General features: G+C 38.0%; 1 protein-coding gene across 2 annotated transcripts in view; it reads right to left on the bottom strand.

Moving 5' to 3' along the window:
• The window catches only part of RIPK1 (receptor interacting serine/threonine kinase 1), a 40,237-nt gene that overhangs the window by 3,744 nt on the left and 18,551 nt on the right, over window positions 1-17,942 (bottom strand). For both annotated transcript variants that reach the window (XM_008069497.1, XM_021718322.1), the window contains 4 exons: window positions 16,641-16,790; window positions 11,178-11,254; window positions 4,265-4,355; window positions 2,868-3,437 (listed from right to left, as the gene is read on the bottom strand). In XM_008069497.1, the coding sequence (XP_008067688.1) occupies window positions 2,868-3,437; window positions 4,265-4,355; window positions 11,178-11,254; window positions 16,641-16,790 (888 nt within the window). The remainder of the gene's footprint in view (window positions 1-2,867; window positions 3,438-4,264; window positions 4,356-11,177; window positions 11,255-16,640; window positions 16,791-17,942) is intronic.

Genomic DNA, 17,942 nt, shown 5'->3' with positions numbered 1-17,942 from the left:
CCATGAGCCTGCACCATAGTCCTGTTCTCAGTACTCTGCCCTGGGCTGCTCTGCATCAGAAGTAGCTCTGTTTTACTTCTTCACTAGTGCATGAGTCCTAAGAGGGCAGCAACCATATTCACTTGTTTTTGTATTCCTTTCACGTGCTAGCCCGGACTTGGAATGCGGTACGTGCTCAATGGCATTCATGCTGAGTTGAACTTGTCAATGTCACTAAAGAACATTTAATATATCTTTGTAAGAGACAGGTGGAAGAAAAGACAGCTCTGAGGACAGAGGTAAATGAAATTCAGCTCTGGGCACCTTGGTCAGCATATATAGCTCTAAGGTAGACCACCTTCTGGACCAGACACCACACCCCCTTTGCTGCATATTCTCTGATGAAGCCAAGGAAACTAGGGATCCTCTCTACTGAAAGATGGAAGAGATGTACAGTGTACACACTCAGTATCTGTGTGTAATTCTGGATGGTTCCTGAAGCTGCTGAAACTGGATTCCTGGAGCTCCTGGCAAAGAATCCCGCCACAGACTCTGAGGTGCTTCCAGCTCTCAAAGCTTCATCTTTTCTAAGTGTTCTTTGTTAACAATGATAAAATGGTGATAATAATAGCAGCTACCACTTACTGAGCACTTATTCCATACATTACTGGGCACAGTGCTAAGTGCCTTATCCCATTTGATCCCCCTGACCCACCATCTCCAGTTTATACTGACCCTGTGTTAACCACGGGCTTACAAGGAGGTTAAGTCAGAGAGCACATGACTCTGTGCCAGGATTTTTCTGTACCTCTCTATGTTGCATTTTTGAATCAGTGCTTTCTGCTGCTTTCCTGCCCAAATCTGGTCACTGGACAAACCACAAATTTAAGAAACTGAGAAACTAATGTATTATTAGACACTTATAAGAGCTTACAATATGTAACATTCAGTTGTAACATTTTTATTATATTTGTGGATAATGAACTCTAGAGAGGCAAAACAACTTGCCCTGAGTCACCCAGATGGTGAATGGCATACACCGGACTAGAAACTGGGTCTCCTGACTCTCAATCCAATGAGTTTTCTTTTTTAACTTCACTTAAAGTAGCTAACTGAATAAAAAGGACTGTTCCTGGGCGCTATTTCATCAGAATAAAGAAATATTTATGTTGCTTTTATACTTCCTTATATGGCATGGCAAATTAGAAAACTCACATTGGCACAGAATTAGGACTATTTGATGACAACTAAAGCAAGCAGAAGAGTCTATTACATTTGCAATGAGAAACTCAATTTAATCATTTGCCACTTCAGTACAGAATCATCTTTTGGAGCAAAGACACACAATTTCATGATTCATTGATGCAAATCCCCCTTTCCCACTGAGAGCATCTCAGAATCATTAAGGGGTTGGATCCTAGTATATCTGTCATTGGCCAAACCAGGTACCAGAGGGAGAGTGAGAAGAGAAGGATTTCTTGCACCAGACAAGTGTGCTTGGGTTGCTCATACAGAGACAGGATAAAAAAATGACATACTAACTTATTAAATATTGACTATAGTCTACTTTCTACCCATTAGGATTTAAGATCCAAGAAGAATGGGAATCCAGCTGTTTGTTCGCTGGCACGGCTCCAATGCCTAGAAAATTGCCTGGCACAAAGTGGGAAGCGGCTTCGAAATTTGTATTGAACGAATCATGAGTGAATAAAGTGATATGGTGACACTAATGAAAATGTATTCCCAGACACAAAGACAACAAAAGGACATTTCACTCATATGATTATGTATGACTTAGATTCTGCTTAATGTCTAATCCAGTATTTTGCTCTCTATAGATCTTATAATAAAACCTATAGAAAAAATCCAGTATGTTTCCATAAGAAGTTTTTGGAGAATCTGGCCTTTTGAAAGAAAATGCAACTCAGCTCGATGGTTCTCAAAGCTTCTCCTACCTAAGCTGATTTCAAGATTTCCAGGACATGCATGGGTATTGTTGACAGGTGCCATCAAAGGTGATACTGGTGAGTATTATTTGATAATGATGCTGGATATTAAATTAAATCACTTCCACTCTACACTATCAGCAACTACTATCACCTACCTTTTATTTCACCTGATAGAGATATGGGAATTGAAAGAAAATTTTTCATCACAAATGGTAGTCATTGGCCTATACAAGGTAAGAAATAAAAATATTCAAGACATTTCTTTTCTTTCTTTTTTTTTTTTTTTTTTGAGTCAGGGTCTTACTCTGTTGCCCAGGCTGGAGTCTAATGGCACGCTCATGGCTACCACAGCCTTGATCTGCCGGATAATCCTTCCACCTCAGTCTTCCAAGTAGTTGAAATCATAGGCATATGCAACCACACCCGGCTAATTTTTTATTTATTGTAGAGACAAGGTTTTGCCAAGTTGCTCGGGCTGCTCTCGAATCCCTGGGCTCAGGCAATCCTCTTACCTCTACCTCCTTAAGTGCTGGGATTACAGGTATGAGCCACTGCCCCCGGCTAGACTTATTTCTTACCTTCAAAAAACAGCTAGCAAGGTAAAAACATATAAGCAGATATCTACTCATTTGACAGAGATTGGGTGTAATGAGACTCCTATGTACTTTAGTTAGAGGGGAAGAAGCCTACTTGTCACAGGGACCTGTAACCCCCCCGCCTTTGGGCATCTGTGATGAATTCTAGATCCAAACTCAAATCTTCCCAGACCAAGTGGTCTGACGGAGACCATTCCATGGTGGCAAGTTACATCTGGTACCCAAAGACTCCAAATAGTTGCCCTTTGCCCCCATCATATCTCACAGTCTACAACCCAGCTACTGGCTACTTTATTTTTGGAATTAAAAAAGATAGGAATGTGATTATTAAAGAGCTGTTTACCTGTTGTTAGCAAGGAGCTGAATGGAATGGTGGGTGTGTTTCCCAGTAGGTTGGTCTCAGGCACTGGGGTGTTATTCAGACTAGGCACACGGCCTAAAATTGGCCTGTACAAAACTCTTGAACCTGCTGTTCCTGTATCCAATGGTCTTGCTCCAAAACCAATTGAGTTATATAATCCATTGTTCCAGAATGGTACTTGGGGTTGACTGGTTAGCCCTGTTGCCTGGTGCACTGTGTGACCATGGTTGGTTACACCAGAATAAGTAGGGCCTTTTGCCCCTGAGTTCTGAACATTCCCATAAGGTCTCGGCTGTGCAAAAGGGTCATGGGAGACCCTTCGTCTCCTTTCCTCCTCTCTACTGTATGCCACATTCTGTTTGGGCTGCTTTTTTGTCTGCTTGTCCATGCGGCTGCCAAAAAGATGGTAGTTGGCTTCTTCCTGGAGTTTACTCTGCAGACTGGGCTCATTCTCTTCTTGCTGGTGCTCCAAGGAGGGGGCAAACCAGGACTCTTCCACAGGACCTGCCCCAAATCCCTGAGAACTGTGCAGCGAACCAGGCTGTTCTGTAGCTGAAAAGAAATGATCAACATTGGAATGGGTTTCATGAAACATTAAAAAGCAAAATAAAACCTAAGCAAAAGACAAGTAAAAAGCATTTAGGAGATGGTCTTCTTCTTGCAAGCTCTATCGGTAATAAATAGGAGCCCCTGGTTGGCAGTGAGAGAGCATTGGAGAAAGTATAGCAAGCAGCAGAAAAGCAGACATCACAGGGATGACCAGGGAAGAAAGGGACTTGAGGTGGGGCAGGGAAAATGCTTGTCTCCTCGGAGCGATTCAGGTGGAAAATAAGAACTGCAGCAGCTCTCTCCTAAGTGCTTTCCATGGGTTCTTTCATTTTTGAAAAGTTCTATGAGAGTAGGAGCAATTATTATCATAATTTGATGATGAGGTTTAGAAAGGGTTAAGTAATTTGCCCCAGATCAGACAGCTAATAAACAGCTTCAATATCCTATACTCCAACTTCCCTTCTGTTATAATGGAAAAGTATCCCTGCTTGAATCTGAGACTTGTGCTGCAGATATAGTTGCCTCCAAACTCTCGGGGACTTTGTTCCCGCTTATTTCCCCTTCTTTCTTGTGAACTATTACTTTATCCCTATCAGATATATTAGGCCTCTTAAGTTCAAGAAACACTATGATTTTGGTGAGCACATGGCTACTTAATATTTCAAATATATGTAACTTGACTCATGAATATTATTATAAATTCCTTTAAGGCAGGTGTTCACTTTCATGGTTCCTTCTGTTTCCCATGTGGCCCTAAATAGCATTAGGGAGTAGACCGAATGAATGAGCAAACGAATGAATAAATAGAATTCAACTATAGTCTCAGTTACCTGAATTTGACCTGCTTGGAGGTATAGCCACACAATCAATTTCGAGAGACAGCATTCTCTTCGCAATTGCATTTTGGCCTGGAAATTCTTTCTATGATTAAGAGCATAAATATACACTTTAGTAAACAACAGAAAATATTCAGTCCCAGAAAATTATAATGACAGGAATAAATCTTTTCAGAAGGTAAACATTTCATACAGTTCTTATAAGTAGTAAATTTTAAAATAAAACATTTTTCACAAATAGCCAAAATAATCCTGAAAAAGAACAAAGGTGGAGGAGTCACTCCTCCTGATTTTAAAACTTACCACAAAGTGTGATAGTGGCATAAAGACAGACATGTAGGCCAGTGGAACAGAATACAGTCCAGAAATAACATATGGTCAATTGATTTTTGACAAGACCATTCAATGGGGAAAACTGAATATATACATATAAAAAGATGAAGTTGGACCCTTAATATCATATATAAAAATTAACTAAAAATGGATCAAATACCTAATTTAAGAGATAAAACTATAAAACTATTAGAAGAAATATAGGAGAAAATCTTCATAACATTGGTCTTGGCAATTATCTCTTGGATATGACACGAAAAGCATAGGCAACAAAAGTAAAAATAGATAAACTGGAACTCATAAAAATTAAAACCTCAGCATCAAAAGTTACTTTTTACTATCAAGAGAATAAAAAGACAACCCACAGAATAAGGGGGAAAAATCTTCAAATCAACTATATCTGATAAGGGATGAATATTCAGAATACATAAAGAACTTCTACATCTCAACAACACAAATCAAACAATCAAATTCAAAAATGGGCAAAGGACCTGAATAGCCATTTCTCTAAATAAGATTTACAAATGGCCAATAAGCACATTAAAAGATGCTTAATATCATTAGTCATTAGGGAAATGCAATTCAAAACCACCAAATTGTGATAATAGTGAATGAGATACCACTTCACACTCATTAGAATGGCTATTTTTTAAAAAATTGAAAATGACAAGTATTGGTAAGGATGTGGAGAAACTGGAACTCTTGCATATTGATGGTGGGGGACATAAAATGATGCAGCTGCTATGGAAAACATTTCTATGGTTTTTCAAAAGTTAAACACAGAATTATCATATGATCTAACAATTCTACTCCTAGGTATATATCCTAAAGCACTGAAAGCAGGGGTTGGTACTTATATACCAATGTTCATAGCAGCATTATTCACAATAGTCAAAAAGTTGGAAACAACCCAAACATCCATCAAAGATGAACAGATAAACAAAATGTGGTACAGGTTGGGAATCCTTTATCTGAAATGCATGATACCAAAAGTGTTTTGGGTTCTGAATTTTTTTGAATTTTGGTATATTTGCATATACCTAATGAGATATCTTGGGGATGGCCCCCAGGTCTAAACATAATAGTCATTCATGTTTCATAGGTACCTTATAAACACAGTTTGAAGATAACTTTATACAATACTTTAAATAATTTTTTGCATGAAACAAAGTTTGCATATACTGAACTATCAAAAAGCAAAGGTGCAGATGCATAATTTTCCCCCTGTGGCATCATGTTGGCTTTCATTTTGAGGTTTCCCCTCAAAAAAGGATTTGCTGCCCTGCTGCAAGAAGTTGAATGAGCAAACAGCCTGCAGCTGTCAGTTCTTTTAGATTTTGCTTAAGGTATTCCCCTCTGGGGCAGCCACACTCAGTGACTGAGAGAGGGAAGGGTCTCATGCCCTGCCCAATTCAGTCTGAGGCGGGACAAACCTGAGAGGCAATATTTGTTCAGTGCTGCCCCTGCCTAGTTGCCAAAGCTCTTTGTCAGGCTTGATCACCCTTTGACTTCTCTGCTCATTCCTGCTTCCTGCTCCTTCCTTGTACCCAGATCTCCAACTCAGCAGCTGCTTCTGGAGAACACAACCTGCAAAAAACTCTTCTTTTCTAGTAATTTATTTGATGATCCTCACTGTAATACTACACTGTTTTAATCTTCAGAATTTTCTTGTCCATCTTTGTACATTTTAAAAAATTTCCTACAAACTTAAGAATCAGCTTGTTAAATTCCATAAAGAATTTGGTTGGGTTTTTAATTATGATTGTACTCCATTTATAAGTGATGTTGGGGAGAACTGACAGCTTTAGTATATCAAGTCTTTCCATTCATAAATACATTTCACCACTTACTTAGATTTATTTCATGTCTTTTTGAAAAGTTTTGCCATGTTTGCCAATGTGTAGACATAATTGACCTCACTGTGGTTTTAATTTGCATTTCCCAGATTATCATTAGGTATGCACTTGTTTGGTATACTTATTGGCTATCTGAATATTCTCTTTGGTGAAGTGTCCACTCAAACATTTCACCATGTTTTAATTGGGTTGCCTATCTATTTCTCTTTGGTTTAAAAGATTTCTCTAGATTATATGCAATCAAGTCCTTTGTCCGCTCATGTGTGTTGCAGTTCTCTTCTTCCATTCTGTAGCTGGTCTTTCCATTTCATTAATGGTTTCTTTAGATGAATAAGAGACTGTTAATCATATTTATCAAATTCTGCCATTATAGTTAATGCTTTTGCATTTTGCTAAAGATTCCCTAACCTGAAGACATGAAGAAATCCTCCCATGCTATTTTCCAATAGCTTTATAATTTTGTCTTTCACATTTATGTCTGTAATGAACCTGGAGTTGATTTTTTGGTACAGTATAAGGTAGGAGTCCAATTTCATTTTTGCCTATGTGGATACCCAGTTGTCCCAATACCATTTATTGAGAAGACCATCATTTCTTCACTGGCTCTACAGTGCCACCTCTGTCAAAAACAAGTTTCTGGGGCAACCTCTTTGGGCCCCCTCTCACTGTGGGAGCTTTTCTGTACTCAATAAATCCTGCTTTCTCAAAAAAAAGCAAGTTTCTATATATGGGTGGGTCTGTTTGGGGTTAAAACTCTATTTCAATGATCTCTGTTTACCCCACACCAATTTCATGGTCTTAATTGTGCTTTATAATAACTAAACTTTATAATAAATTAAGTTTTATAATAATTCTTGATAAGAGTATAAGGCAAGTGCTCCCCCACAACTAGCCTTGTTCTTCTTCAGGAGTATTTTGGTTATTCTTGCTCTCTTCGTTACCTTTCCATATGGACTTTAGAATGAGTTTGTCAAGTTCCACTCCCCATAAGCACTTGACAAACACACAACTGAACAGTTGAGATTTTGTTTGGAATTGCACTGATTCTGTAGATCAGTATGAGAATAAGTGACATCTTCACATTAGTGCAACTTCTAAATCACAAAGTAAATGACATATTTCTTCATTTATTTAAGTCTTGTTTTATGTCTCTCAATAAAGGTTTATACTTTTAGAGTTACTACATATTTTTTGCAAGATTTATTGCTCCTAATTGTAAATAGTATCTTTAAAATTTTTTCAATTTCTTACTATTTCTGACCAATACCCAAGGTTATAACAGATTTTCTGTATATTGATTTTATAAATAGATAAACTCTATTATTGATTTAAAAAGATTCTTTTGAAATTTTCATGTACATATCCTATCACCTATGACTAATGGCATTTTTGTTTCTTCCTTTCCAATTCTATATCTTTTCTCTCATTTTCTCGCTCTACTATAATAGCTAGGGCCTTTAGATGCTAAACACATATGAGGTAGTATGCATCCTTGTCTTGCATGTTATCTCAAAGAAAAGCTGTTAACTTCTGTTAATAAGTACAATATTTGTTGTGGTTGTTTCAAAACAACTTATGATCAGATAAGGAATTTCTTTTTCTGAGTTGCTAGAATTTTCAATCGCGAATATTGTATTTTATCAACAGATTTTTCTGTATCTATTGAAAAGATAAACTTTTCTTATTTAATAAGATAATATGATAAAATATAAAAATAGATTTTTCTTCTTTTTTTTTTTGAGTTGGTGTCTCACTTTGTCACCCAAGCTAGAGTGCGGTGGCATGCTTGTGGCCACTGCAGCCTCAACCTGCTGGGTTCAGGTGATCCCTCTGCCTCAGCCTATAGGCATGCACCGCCATGTGCCACCATGCCCGGCTAATTTTTTAATTTATTGTAAAGATGAGGTCTCACCAAGTTGCCCAGGCTGGTCTTGAACCTGTTGGCTCAGGTAATCCTCTCACCTCAGCCTCCCAAAGTGCTGAGATTATAGGCATGAGCCACTGTACCCAGCCTCAGATTTTTCTAAAGTTAAACTAACTTTGCATTCTTGGAATAAACCCAACTTGGTTTTTGTCCACTGATGGATTCAGTTTGTTTATAGTATTTTATTTAGAATTTTTGCATCTGTACTATTAAACAAGATTGGTCTCTAATTTTCCTTTCTTGCACCTTCTTTTCCAGTTTTGGAAATCAAGATTATGCTAGTATATGGGAGAGTTCTCTCTTCTCTATTATCTGGAGAAATCTGTATAATATTGAGGTGATTTCTTCACTGAAAATTTATTAGAAATCATTGATGAAGCTATCCCGTTGTGGGATTTTCTCTGTGGAAAGATTTTTTTAATCACTGATTCTTTTATTCAAGCTTTCTATTTCTATTTGAGTCAGTTTCACTAAGTTATACTTTTTTTCTAGAATGGTCAATTTGTTTAAATTTTAAAATTAATTAGCAAAAAGTTGTTATAATATCTTCTTAATACTATTTGATGTCTGTAGGATCTGTAGTGATTCCTCATTTATGATTTCAATTTTGTCTCTGTTTTTCTGTCAGTCTTCTTTTTTTTTTAGATAGCGTCTTGCTCTGTTGCCCAGGTTGGAGTGCAGTGGCATGACCAGAGCTCACAGCAACCTCAAGCTCCTGGGCTCAAGTGATCCTCTCACCTCAGGCTCCCTAGTAGCTGGGACTACAGGCACAAGCTGCTAAACCAAGCTAACTTTTAAAAAATTTTATTTTTTTAGAGATAGGGTCTCACTATGTTGCCCAGTTGGTCTTGAACTCCTATCCTTAAGTGATCCTCCCTCCTCAATCTCCCAAGTAGCTGGTATTATAAGTGTAAGCCACAGTGCCCAGTTCTAAAAGTCTTAGTCAATTTTATTAGTCTTTTCAAAGAACCAATATTTAGCTTTTTTAATCCTCTATGTCACTCTAGTTTTCTATGTCACTAACTTATGCTCTTTTCTTTACTTTTTACTTCTATTTTCTCTAGGTTTATTTTGCTATCTTTTTCAGATAAATGTTTGGCAAATTTTCTGCCTTTCTTCTTTTCTAGTATATATGGATATACTACTAGGATACACTACTAGGATACTCCTTTGCAAAATGCATTTTAAAATTTTTAAAATATAGTGTTTTTGTTAGCCTTCTGTTAAAAATATTTTCTAAATTCCATTATGAGTTTTTTGACCCAAGGGATACCTAAAAGTATATTTCTTTACTTCCAATCACATAGGATTTTCTCATTTTCTTTTGTAAATTAATTTCTAGCATAATTGAAATATAGTCAGAAAACATTCTTTATATAATTACAATCCTTTTAAACTGGTTGAGACTTGTTTTTTCTCAGTACATGGTCAATTTTAGAAAATGTTCCATATATTCTTAAAACGCCTTTAAAGGTAGGTACTGTGCAGTTATTAGTTGTAGTGTTTCAATGTTTCCATTAGGTAAAGTATGTTAATCATGTTCTTCAAGTCTTCTATATCCTTACTGGTTTTTGTTTGTTTGTTCTATCAATTAAAGAAAGATTTATATTAAAGTCTTCAACTATGATTGTGGATAAAAGTCTGTTAATCATGTTCTTCAAGTCTTCTATATCCTTACAGATTTTTGTTTGTTTGTTCTATCAATTAAAGAAAGATTTATATTAAAGTCTTCAACTATGATTGTGGATAAAAGTCTGTTAATCATGTTCTTCAAGTCTTCTATATCCTTACAGATTTTTGTTTGTTCTATCAATTAAAGAAAGATTTATATTAAAATCTTCAACTATGATTGTGGATTTGCCTACTTCTCTTTGAGTTCTGTCAACTTTTGTTTTGTATATTCTGAGGCCATGTTATTAGGGGTATATCCATATTTAAAGTTGTTATGCCTTCCTGAACCTTTTATAATAATGAAATATTCCTGATTGTTTGATGTTATGCTTTTTTGCCTTAGTGTCTATCTTGCCTGATTCTGATCTTTTTTTATTCTTCTGTATTGCTTGCCTATTTACTATAGTCATCTTTTCATGATTATGGGGGTAGGTTGCTGAAAGAGTTATGACAGTAGCTTGATTCCAGAGTATGTGTGGGGGCTGGGGAGGAGGTTTCTGTTCCTCTTAGTTGGTTAGTTCATAACTGGGCTTTGCCATACCTCTCTGACCACAGACACCAAACTCACTGCTTCAGCCTTTGGCGGATGCTGCTGCCATCTGTTGCTAAGTATAAGGAAAGTAGAGAGAAGAGCCAGCTTTTCTAAATAGCATAAATGTTCCCAAATGATTCTCCCTGCCAACATCCCAGGTGACCATCCTTTTATTTCTATATATTGATCCAAGATTTGTTCCTCCAATACTTCTCCCTTACCATTACCTTTTGGGTTAACTTTTTTTTCCGTTATATGTCTCAGCATATATAATTCTTCTATCTTCCTATCTTTTAAGAATTCCTCAAAATTACTGATATACTTAGGTTTCTTTTCATTCTTTTTCCAGTGATGCTGTGCTTTTGTTTTCATATTGCTATATATATTTTATCTCATTTCATGAGTTTTGATGGAGAAATGGGTCCAGTATGCCAACATGATGATATCTTCATATAATCACTGATTTTGTTTATGTGTTCACCAAGCTAGCATACTTCAAATCTCAATAACAAATTACAATGTTTTAGTTTTCATGATTGATAATATAAGTTTTCATATGTTAATATTTCGAGCATCTGCTATATTACCTACCTTCAAACTCTTTACATCCTCTTCTACATTTTCTTCTAAATGACTTAAATAAAAAGGCCTAAATTTTTCTTCAATGCCTATATGAAAAAAATATTACTTTAAATTTCTTAAGTATTTTCTAACATAAAATTAAAATATTGCAATTGTTGTCTTTTAATTATTTATCTCAATAGATAGGCAGAGCAGTAATATAAAAATTTAAGCTCCAAGTTACTGACTCTGATAAAGTGACTAACAACACTAATAACAAGGTAGACAGAATAAGCAATAGGATAACACTGGACACCAAGAGCCTAATAGCACATAGTTTCTCTGGGTGCAGAACAAAGCTCTACCTGATATGAGTTAATCTCCAAGCAACAAAGACAAATGAACCCCAAGTTTTGTCCCTCTGGTATCAAATTTATGACAGGTTGATACTCAGAATAAGAATTTGGCATAATGGGTTAGAACTGATAGACTTAAAAGAAAAAAGAAAACTTTCAGTTCCAGGAAGATGGAGCAGACATACTTTTTTCTTATTCTGCCTGCTAAGTACATCAAAAAACCCTAGATAGTATATATAAAACAAACATATGGAGAATCTTAAAGGAGGAGAGAAGAAGGCAGACCAGCCAGAGACCTTGGGATCAGAGGAAATATATGGTAGTGAGTTTACTGGATTTTCTCTTTGCCTCATAAATTCCAGACTTGGAGCTGAAAAGTTGGCAACCTGTATCCATCAACTGACACACAAAAAAATCCCCAACAAAAGCCTGCTCTTTCTAGCCAGAGCACTAAGCAAGAAGCAGCCTATCAAGACAGAAAACCTTTAGTCAGTCTACAGTAATACTACCTTGAATGTATCCAATCTCATCTGGTCTTGGAAGCTAAGCAGGCTCGGACCTGGTTAGTACTTAGATGGGAGAAGACCTTTAGTCAATAACCTCTCTATTCCAGTCAACAAGTACAGAAAAAATCCTGTGGCTCCACCCCCATCCACAGTAGCTAAGGCCAAGTGGAAAGCCTAGACATCCAACCTCATGAAACAGTAACAAGGTACCCGAAATCCCCATGACAAGGTGATGTCAGAGAAGGTCAAACAGGAAGCAGGACTGTCCTGCCTGCCAGCTGGTAATGAAACCCCCCCACTCCCATGGTGTCAGTAGGCCTCAAGGGTAGCCTGAATTCGCACTCCCCATTGCAGTAACAAGACATCCCTTCTGTCTGTCCATTGAGGAAGTGTCAGTGTCAGAGAAGGCCTAGTAGAGAACCAGGACTTTCACCATTGTCCAGTGGTAATTAGGCATTCCCATCTCAGTGTCAGTGGAGACCATGTGGACTCTTCCACAGCCACTCCCCCCCTTTGACTAGCAGTGAAGAGGTCTCCACCTTGGGTGTCAATGGGAGCTGCATGGGAAACTGAACTTCTCCCTCCAGCTGGCACTAATAAGGTGGCAATTACCCTTCCCTTGCCAGAGCAGTGTCAGAAAAATTCTGCTAAAATAGAAGGCTTAAAGAAGATCCAGAATCTTATAACATGTAAGAAACTGTACAAGTTTCAATAGAAAAAATCACTCATTTTCCAAGATCCAGAAATGTCCCAAACAGGATGAAAAAAAGACAATAAATAGATACCAATACTGAGATGACAGCAATGTTAGGACTACCTGTCTAAAAAAAAGCCATGATAAAAATGGCTCAATGAGTAATTATGAACCTGCTTGAAACAAATTAAAAAGTGGAAAGCTTCAGCAAAGAAAAGAGGATATAAATTTTAGAGCTGAAAAATAAAATAAACAAAATAACAACCTCAGATGGGCTAAACAGTGCAATAGAGGAGATGAAGAAAAATCAGTGAACTGGAAGACAGAATGATAGAAATTACCCAGTTTGAACAAGAAAGAGAAAATTAACTGAGAAGAAAAATGTACAGAGCCTCAGGGACCTAGCGACTATAACAAAAGATTCAGTTTTTACAACATCAGAGTTCCAGAAGGAGATGAGAAAGAGAGTGGAGCTGAAAAAGTACTCATCGAAGTAATGACTGAAAGCTTTCCAAATATGGCAAAAGACAAAAACTTAGAGACTCAAAAAGTGAGTAAAACCTTAACAGAATAAACTACAAAGAAATCCACACCAAGACAAGTAATAACCAAATCCCTGAACGATAAAAAGAAAGAAAAAATCTTGAAAGCAACTAGAGAAAAATAATACATTACTTATATGGGGGGGAAATAATTAGAATGACTGAGGGTTTCTCAATTGAAACCATGGAGACCAGAATACAGTGGCACATTATTTTTTAAGTTCTGAAAGAAAACAACTGTCAACTCAGAATCCTACACCTGCAAAAATAGCCTTCAGAAATGAAGGCGAGATTAAGACATTTTCAGAGGAAAAGTAAGAGAATTTAGTGACATCAGACATGCCCTAAAATAATGGATAAAAAATTATCTAAACAGAATGGAAACGATAAAAGATGGCACCTGGAAAATCAGGAAGAAAGAAGATCACGTATGGTGTAAAAAAATAAATATTTGGTCTTGGTCCCCAGTTTGGTTCATGGCAGGCAGTTCCTAAAATCCTTGGAGTCTCCTAAGTGACAATAGTATCTTTTGGGGTAGGGGAGAGAGGTAGCTTCAGGATGGGGGCTGGTCACAAGAAAGATCAAGACATGGTTAGAGTTTGGGGCTTTCAGGATCACCCTTTGACCTGCAAGGATGGGAGAAAGACTGGAGATTACATTCAGTCACCAGTGACCAAAGATTTAATCAATAATGCTTATGTGATGAAACTTCCATAAAAACTCCTAAGAGAGGCAGGGTTCGAAGAGCTCCTATGTTGGTGAACACATAGACATGCTGGGAAGGTAGCATGCCCAGAGAGGGCATGGAAGCTGTGCATACACAGCCCTCATGCCTTGCTTTATGCATCTCTTTCAAATGACTGTTTCTGAATTGTACCCACTATAATAAAAGGGGAGACATAAGTAAAATGTTTTTGGTTTTTTTGAGTTGGAGTCTCACTTCGTCACCCAGACTGGAATGCAGTGGTATGCTCCCGGTCACCACAGCCTCAACTTGCTGGGCTCTGGTGATCCTTCCACCTCAGCCTTCCAAGTAGCTGGAACTACAGGCGCACACTACCACGCCCGGCTGATTTTTTGATTTATGTAGAGATGAGGTCTTGCCAAGTTGCCCGGGTGGGTCTCGAACCCGCGGGCTCAGGCAACCCACACACCTCGGCCTCCCAAAGCGCTGGGATTACAGGCTGAACCACCGAGCCCAGCAAATGTTTTCTTGAATTCTGTGAGTCATTCTAATGAATTACCAAACCTGAAGTGGGGGTTATGAGAGCATAAACGTGTAGTTGACTGGGCAGAAGTGTGGGTAGCCAGGGTACCAAAAGGTACGGAGGATACACAAAAACCGGATCACTCACACAGTGAATATGAAATGGTACAGTCACTCTGGAAAAAAAGTTTGAAACTACCATATGACCTAGCTACTGTACTCCTGGATATTTATTACAGAAAAACGAATACTTGTATTCACACAAAAACATATACATGAATATTTACAGCAGCTTTAGTTTCAATAGTCAAGAACTGGAAACAAGTCTTTCAAGTAGTGAATAGTTAAACTGTGGTACATTCACACCACAGAATACTGCTCAGCGATAAAAAGGAATAAGCTACTGAAATGGGTAGCAATCTGGATGAATTAAGTTGAGAGGAAAACAGCTAGACCTCAAAGGTTACATATTGTATGGTTCTGTTTATCTAACATTCTTGAAATGACAAATTATAGCAATGGAGAACAAAATGGTGGCTCTGCTGAATTGAGTAGGGGTGGGGGCAGGAGGGAAGGGGATGGCTATAGAAGGGCAACACAAGGGATTCTTGTGGTGATGGAGATGTTCTGTATCTAACCATATCAATATTGATATTGTTCTGTAGTTTTGTGAGATGTTATCTTTAGGGAAAAGTGAGTTAAGGGTAAATAGGATCTTTGTATTATTTCTTATAACTGCCTATGCATCTATATTTGTCTCAAAATAAGAATTCTAACTTTTTTTTTTTTTTGAGTTGGAGTCTCACTCTGTCGCCCAGACTGGAGTGTAGTGGCCGCTCCCGGCCACCGCAGCCTCGACCTGCTGGGCTCCGGCGATCCTTCCGAGTAACCAGAATTACAGGCACGCGCTACCATGCCCAGCTGATTTTTGATTTACTGTAGAGAAGGGGTCTCACCAAGTTGCCCAGGCGGGTCTTGAACCCACGGGCTCAGGCAATCCACTCACCTCAGCCTCCCAAAGGCATGGGATTACAGGCTGAGCCACCGAGCCCGGCTTGAATTCTAACTTTTAAAAGTAAAAAAGGCACAAGAGAAGAGACGACACCAAGCCAGAAGATTAATGCTGACTGAGTGCATAAGAAAATGGGCACTAAATCAAAGTATGTCTTTAATCCTGTGGTGGTAGTGTTGGGTAGGGCTTTAATTTTATTTTCAAATAGTAGAAAATGCTTCATAGGTCCCTTGGTGCCTTTCTACTGTATCTGTATTCCTCACCTGGTTTACTTTTTTACCTTTCCTTTCCCAAGATTTTAAGTAATATAGGGGAATGAGAAGAGGTACGAGAATGTGGCAAACATCCAGGTCCCTCTCCTTCCTCTACTACAGGGTCAATCTAAATGGCAAAATATACTTCTAAAGAAGGCAGTTAAACAAGGTAAGGGGAAAGAAAGAAGAAACAAGAAGGCTGGAGAAAGCAGCCCATAGATGAATGACTGGATAAACAAAATGTGGTCCATCCATACAATGGAATATTCTTCAACCTTAAAAAGGAAGGAAATCTGACATACTCTACAACATGGATGAACCCTGAGGACAACATGCTAGGTAAAATAGGTCAGACACAAAAAGACAAATATTGTATGGTGCCACTTGTATGAGGTTCCTAGAGTAGTCAGATTCATAGAGACAGAAAATAGAATAGTGGTTGCCAGAAGCTGGGGGAAGAGATGAGAAATTAGTGTTTAACCGGGACAGAGTATCAGTTTGAGAAGATGAAAAGGCCCTGGAGATGGATGCTGGAGACGGTGACACAACCATATGAATGCACTGAATGCCACTAAACTGTGCACTTAAAAACGGTTACGATGTTAAATTTAACATTACATCTATTTTAATATAATTTTAAAATCACAAAATAAGGAAACAAGGCCTTATGTGCTTCATGCTTTTGAGAGAGACAGCATCTTTTTATTGAACAAAATGTTGAATATCAGAATATCAGTTTGTTAAATATCAGAATATCATCTTTTCATTTAACAAAATGTTGAATATCTAGAATATCAGTTTGAAACCACAAATAAAGTAGAACTCACGTTTTCTGAAGACTCAAATCAAGTTCCCAACAACATCTTACTAGGAAAATCACCACGTAGGATGCATCCCACACAGTCATAAAAGATGCTCTCACCAGGAAATGTTGGCCGATCTTCCGGCAACTTCTCCCAGCAGAGCTTCATGAGGCTGATGATCTCCTTGGGGCAGTACTCAATGATGTCATCCACATTTGGCCTGTTCCCAGATTTTATGCACAAAATCAACTGCTGCTCACAGATAGCATCTAGAAAACAAAGAAGGCTTAGGTTGAGACCTTCTTTCAGGTTCTGCTCCTCTCTTAGGCAGGAAGGTAACAGAACTTGGGCAATACTGCTAATTTGTCTGTGTCTTGAGTATGCTTGTGGTACAGCTGCCTCATTCCATGGGGTGGGGGGATAGTCTTATGGTAAGGAGTTGACATATTTCACTGTAGAGATGACCAAACAATACTTTAATGTCTGCAAACGAAAGACAAAATTCACAACAAAGCTGCCTGCTGGTAGAATGGTGGAACAAATGGAGTATATGTGGGTAAGGTCATGCCCCAGATACAAAGGCAAATATAGTACAGCTCTCACTTTTAAGTTTAGTGAGAGTAACTTAAAATATGAAGGAGGACCCTAAAAAAAGCAAAATTATTTTTTTAATGGGTGGGCTCCTGATAGTACAGGCTTCCCCTACTAGGTAAGTGCTCTAGAAATTTATCAGCATCAATGTATCAGCTAGTGCTGTGAGAGGCTGTATTCAGGCTCAGTGAATTTTTTTTGGAGATTCTTTCAATGTGTTTGCCCATTTCACAATGAGTGATTTACGAGAACACCTGCCCACACTGCACTGAGTGTTTGGCAGTTTTTAAACAAAAATGGCATGACCCCCATGCCCCACCAACCATATTCACCCGATCTCGCCTGAGTGGTTTGTTTTTGTTTCCTTGAGTGGAAAAAGTCCTCCAAGGGAAATATTTTGCCAATGTGGAAGAGGTGGAACAAAAAATGGCAGAGGTACTAAAAGACATCAAAATCGATGAGTTCAAAAACTGTTTGAGCAGTGGAAAAAGCATCTTGATAGGTGTATTACATCAAATAGAGTACTTTGAAGGTGACTGAAGGTTAAAAATATAAGAATAAATACACATTTTTTTAATAAACAAATTCTGGGGCTTTTAGGGGGGGTTCCTCTCATACAGACCGATAATTGCTATTCAAGAAGGAAGTACAAGGGATTCTGCCACCTGGTAACACAACCATGACTAGAAGGACGGTCCATGAAGGCTTTGGTGAGACCAGAAAAATCAGCAGGTAAAGGATGGGGAAGGGGAACTCAGGGAGGAAGATTCTAGGCAAGGAAAACTGGATATGAATAGACTGGAAGTTACAGAAATCAGGATGCTTCCCAG

The sequence above is a fragment of the Carlito syrichta genome, unplaced genomic scaffold, assembly GCF_000164805.1.
Source record: "Carlito syrichta isolate Samal-C Ts95f unplaced genomic scaffold, Tarsius_syrichta-2.0.1 Scaffold312069, whole genome shotgun sequence".
NCBI classification, from domain to species: Eukaryota; Metazoa; Chordata; class Mammalia; order Primates; family Tarsiidae; genus Carlito; species Carlito syrichta.
Note: the sequence above shows the minus strand (reverse complement) of the source record. Positions and strands in the feature narration are given on the sequence as shown.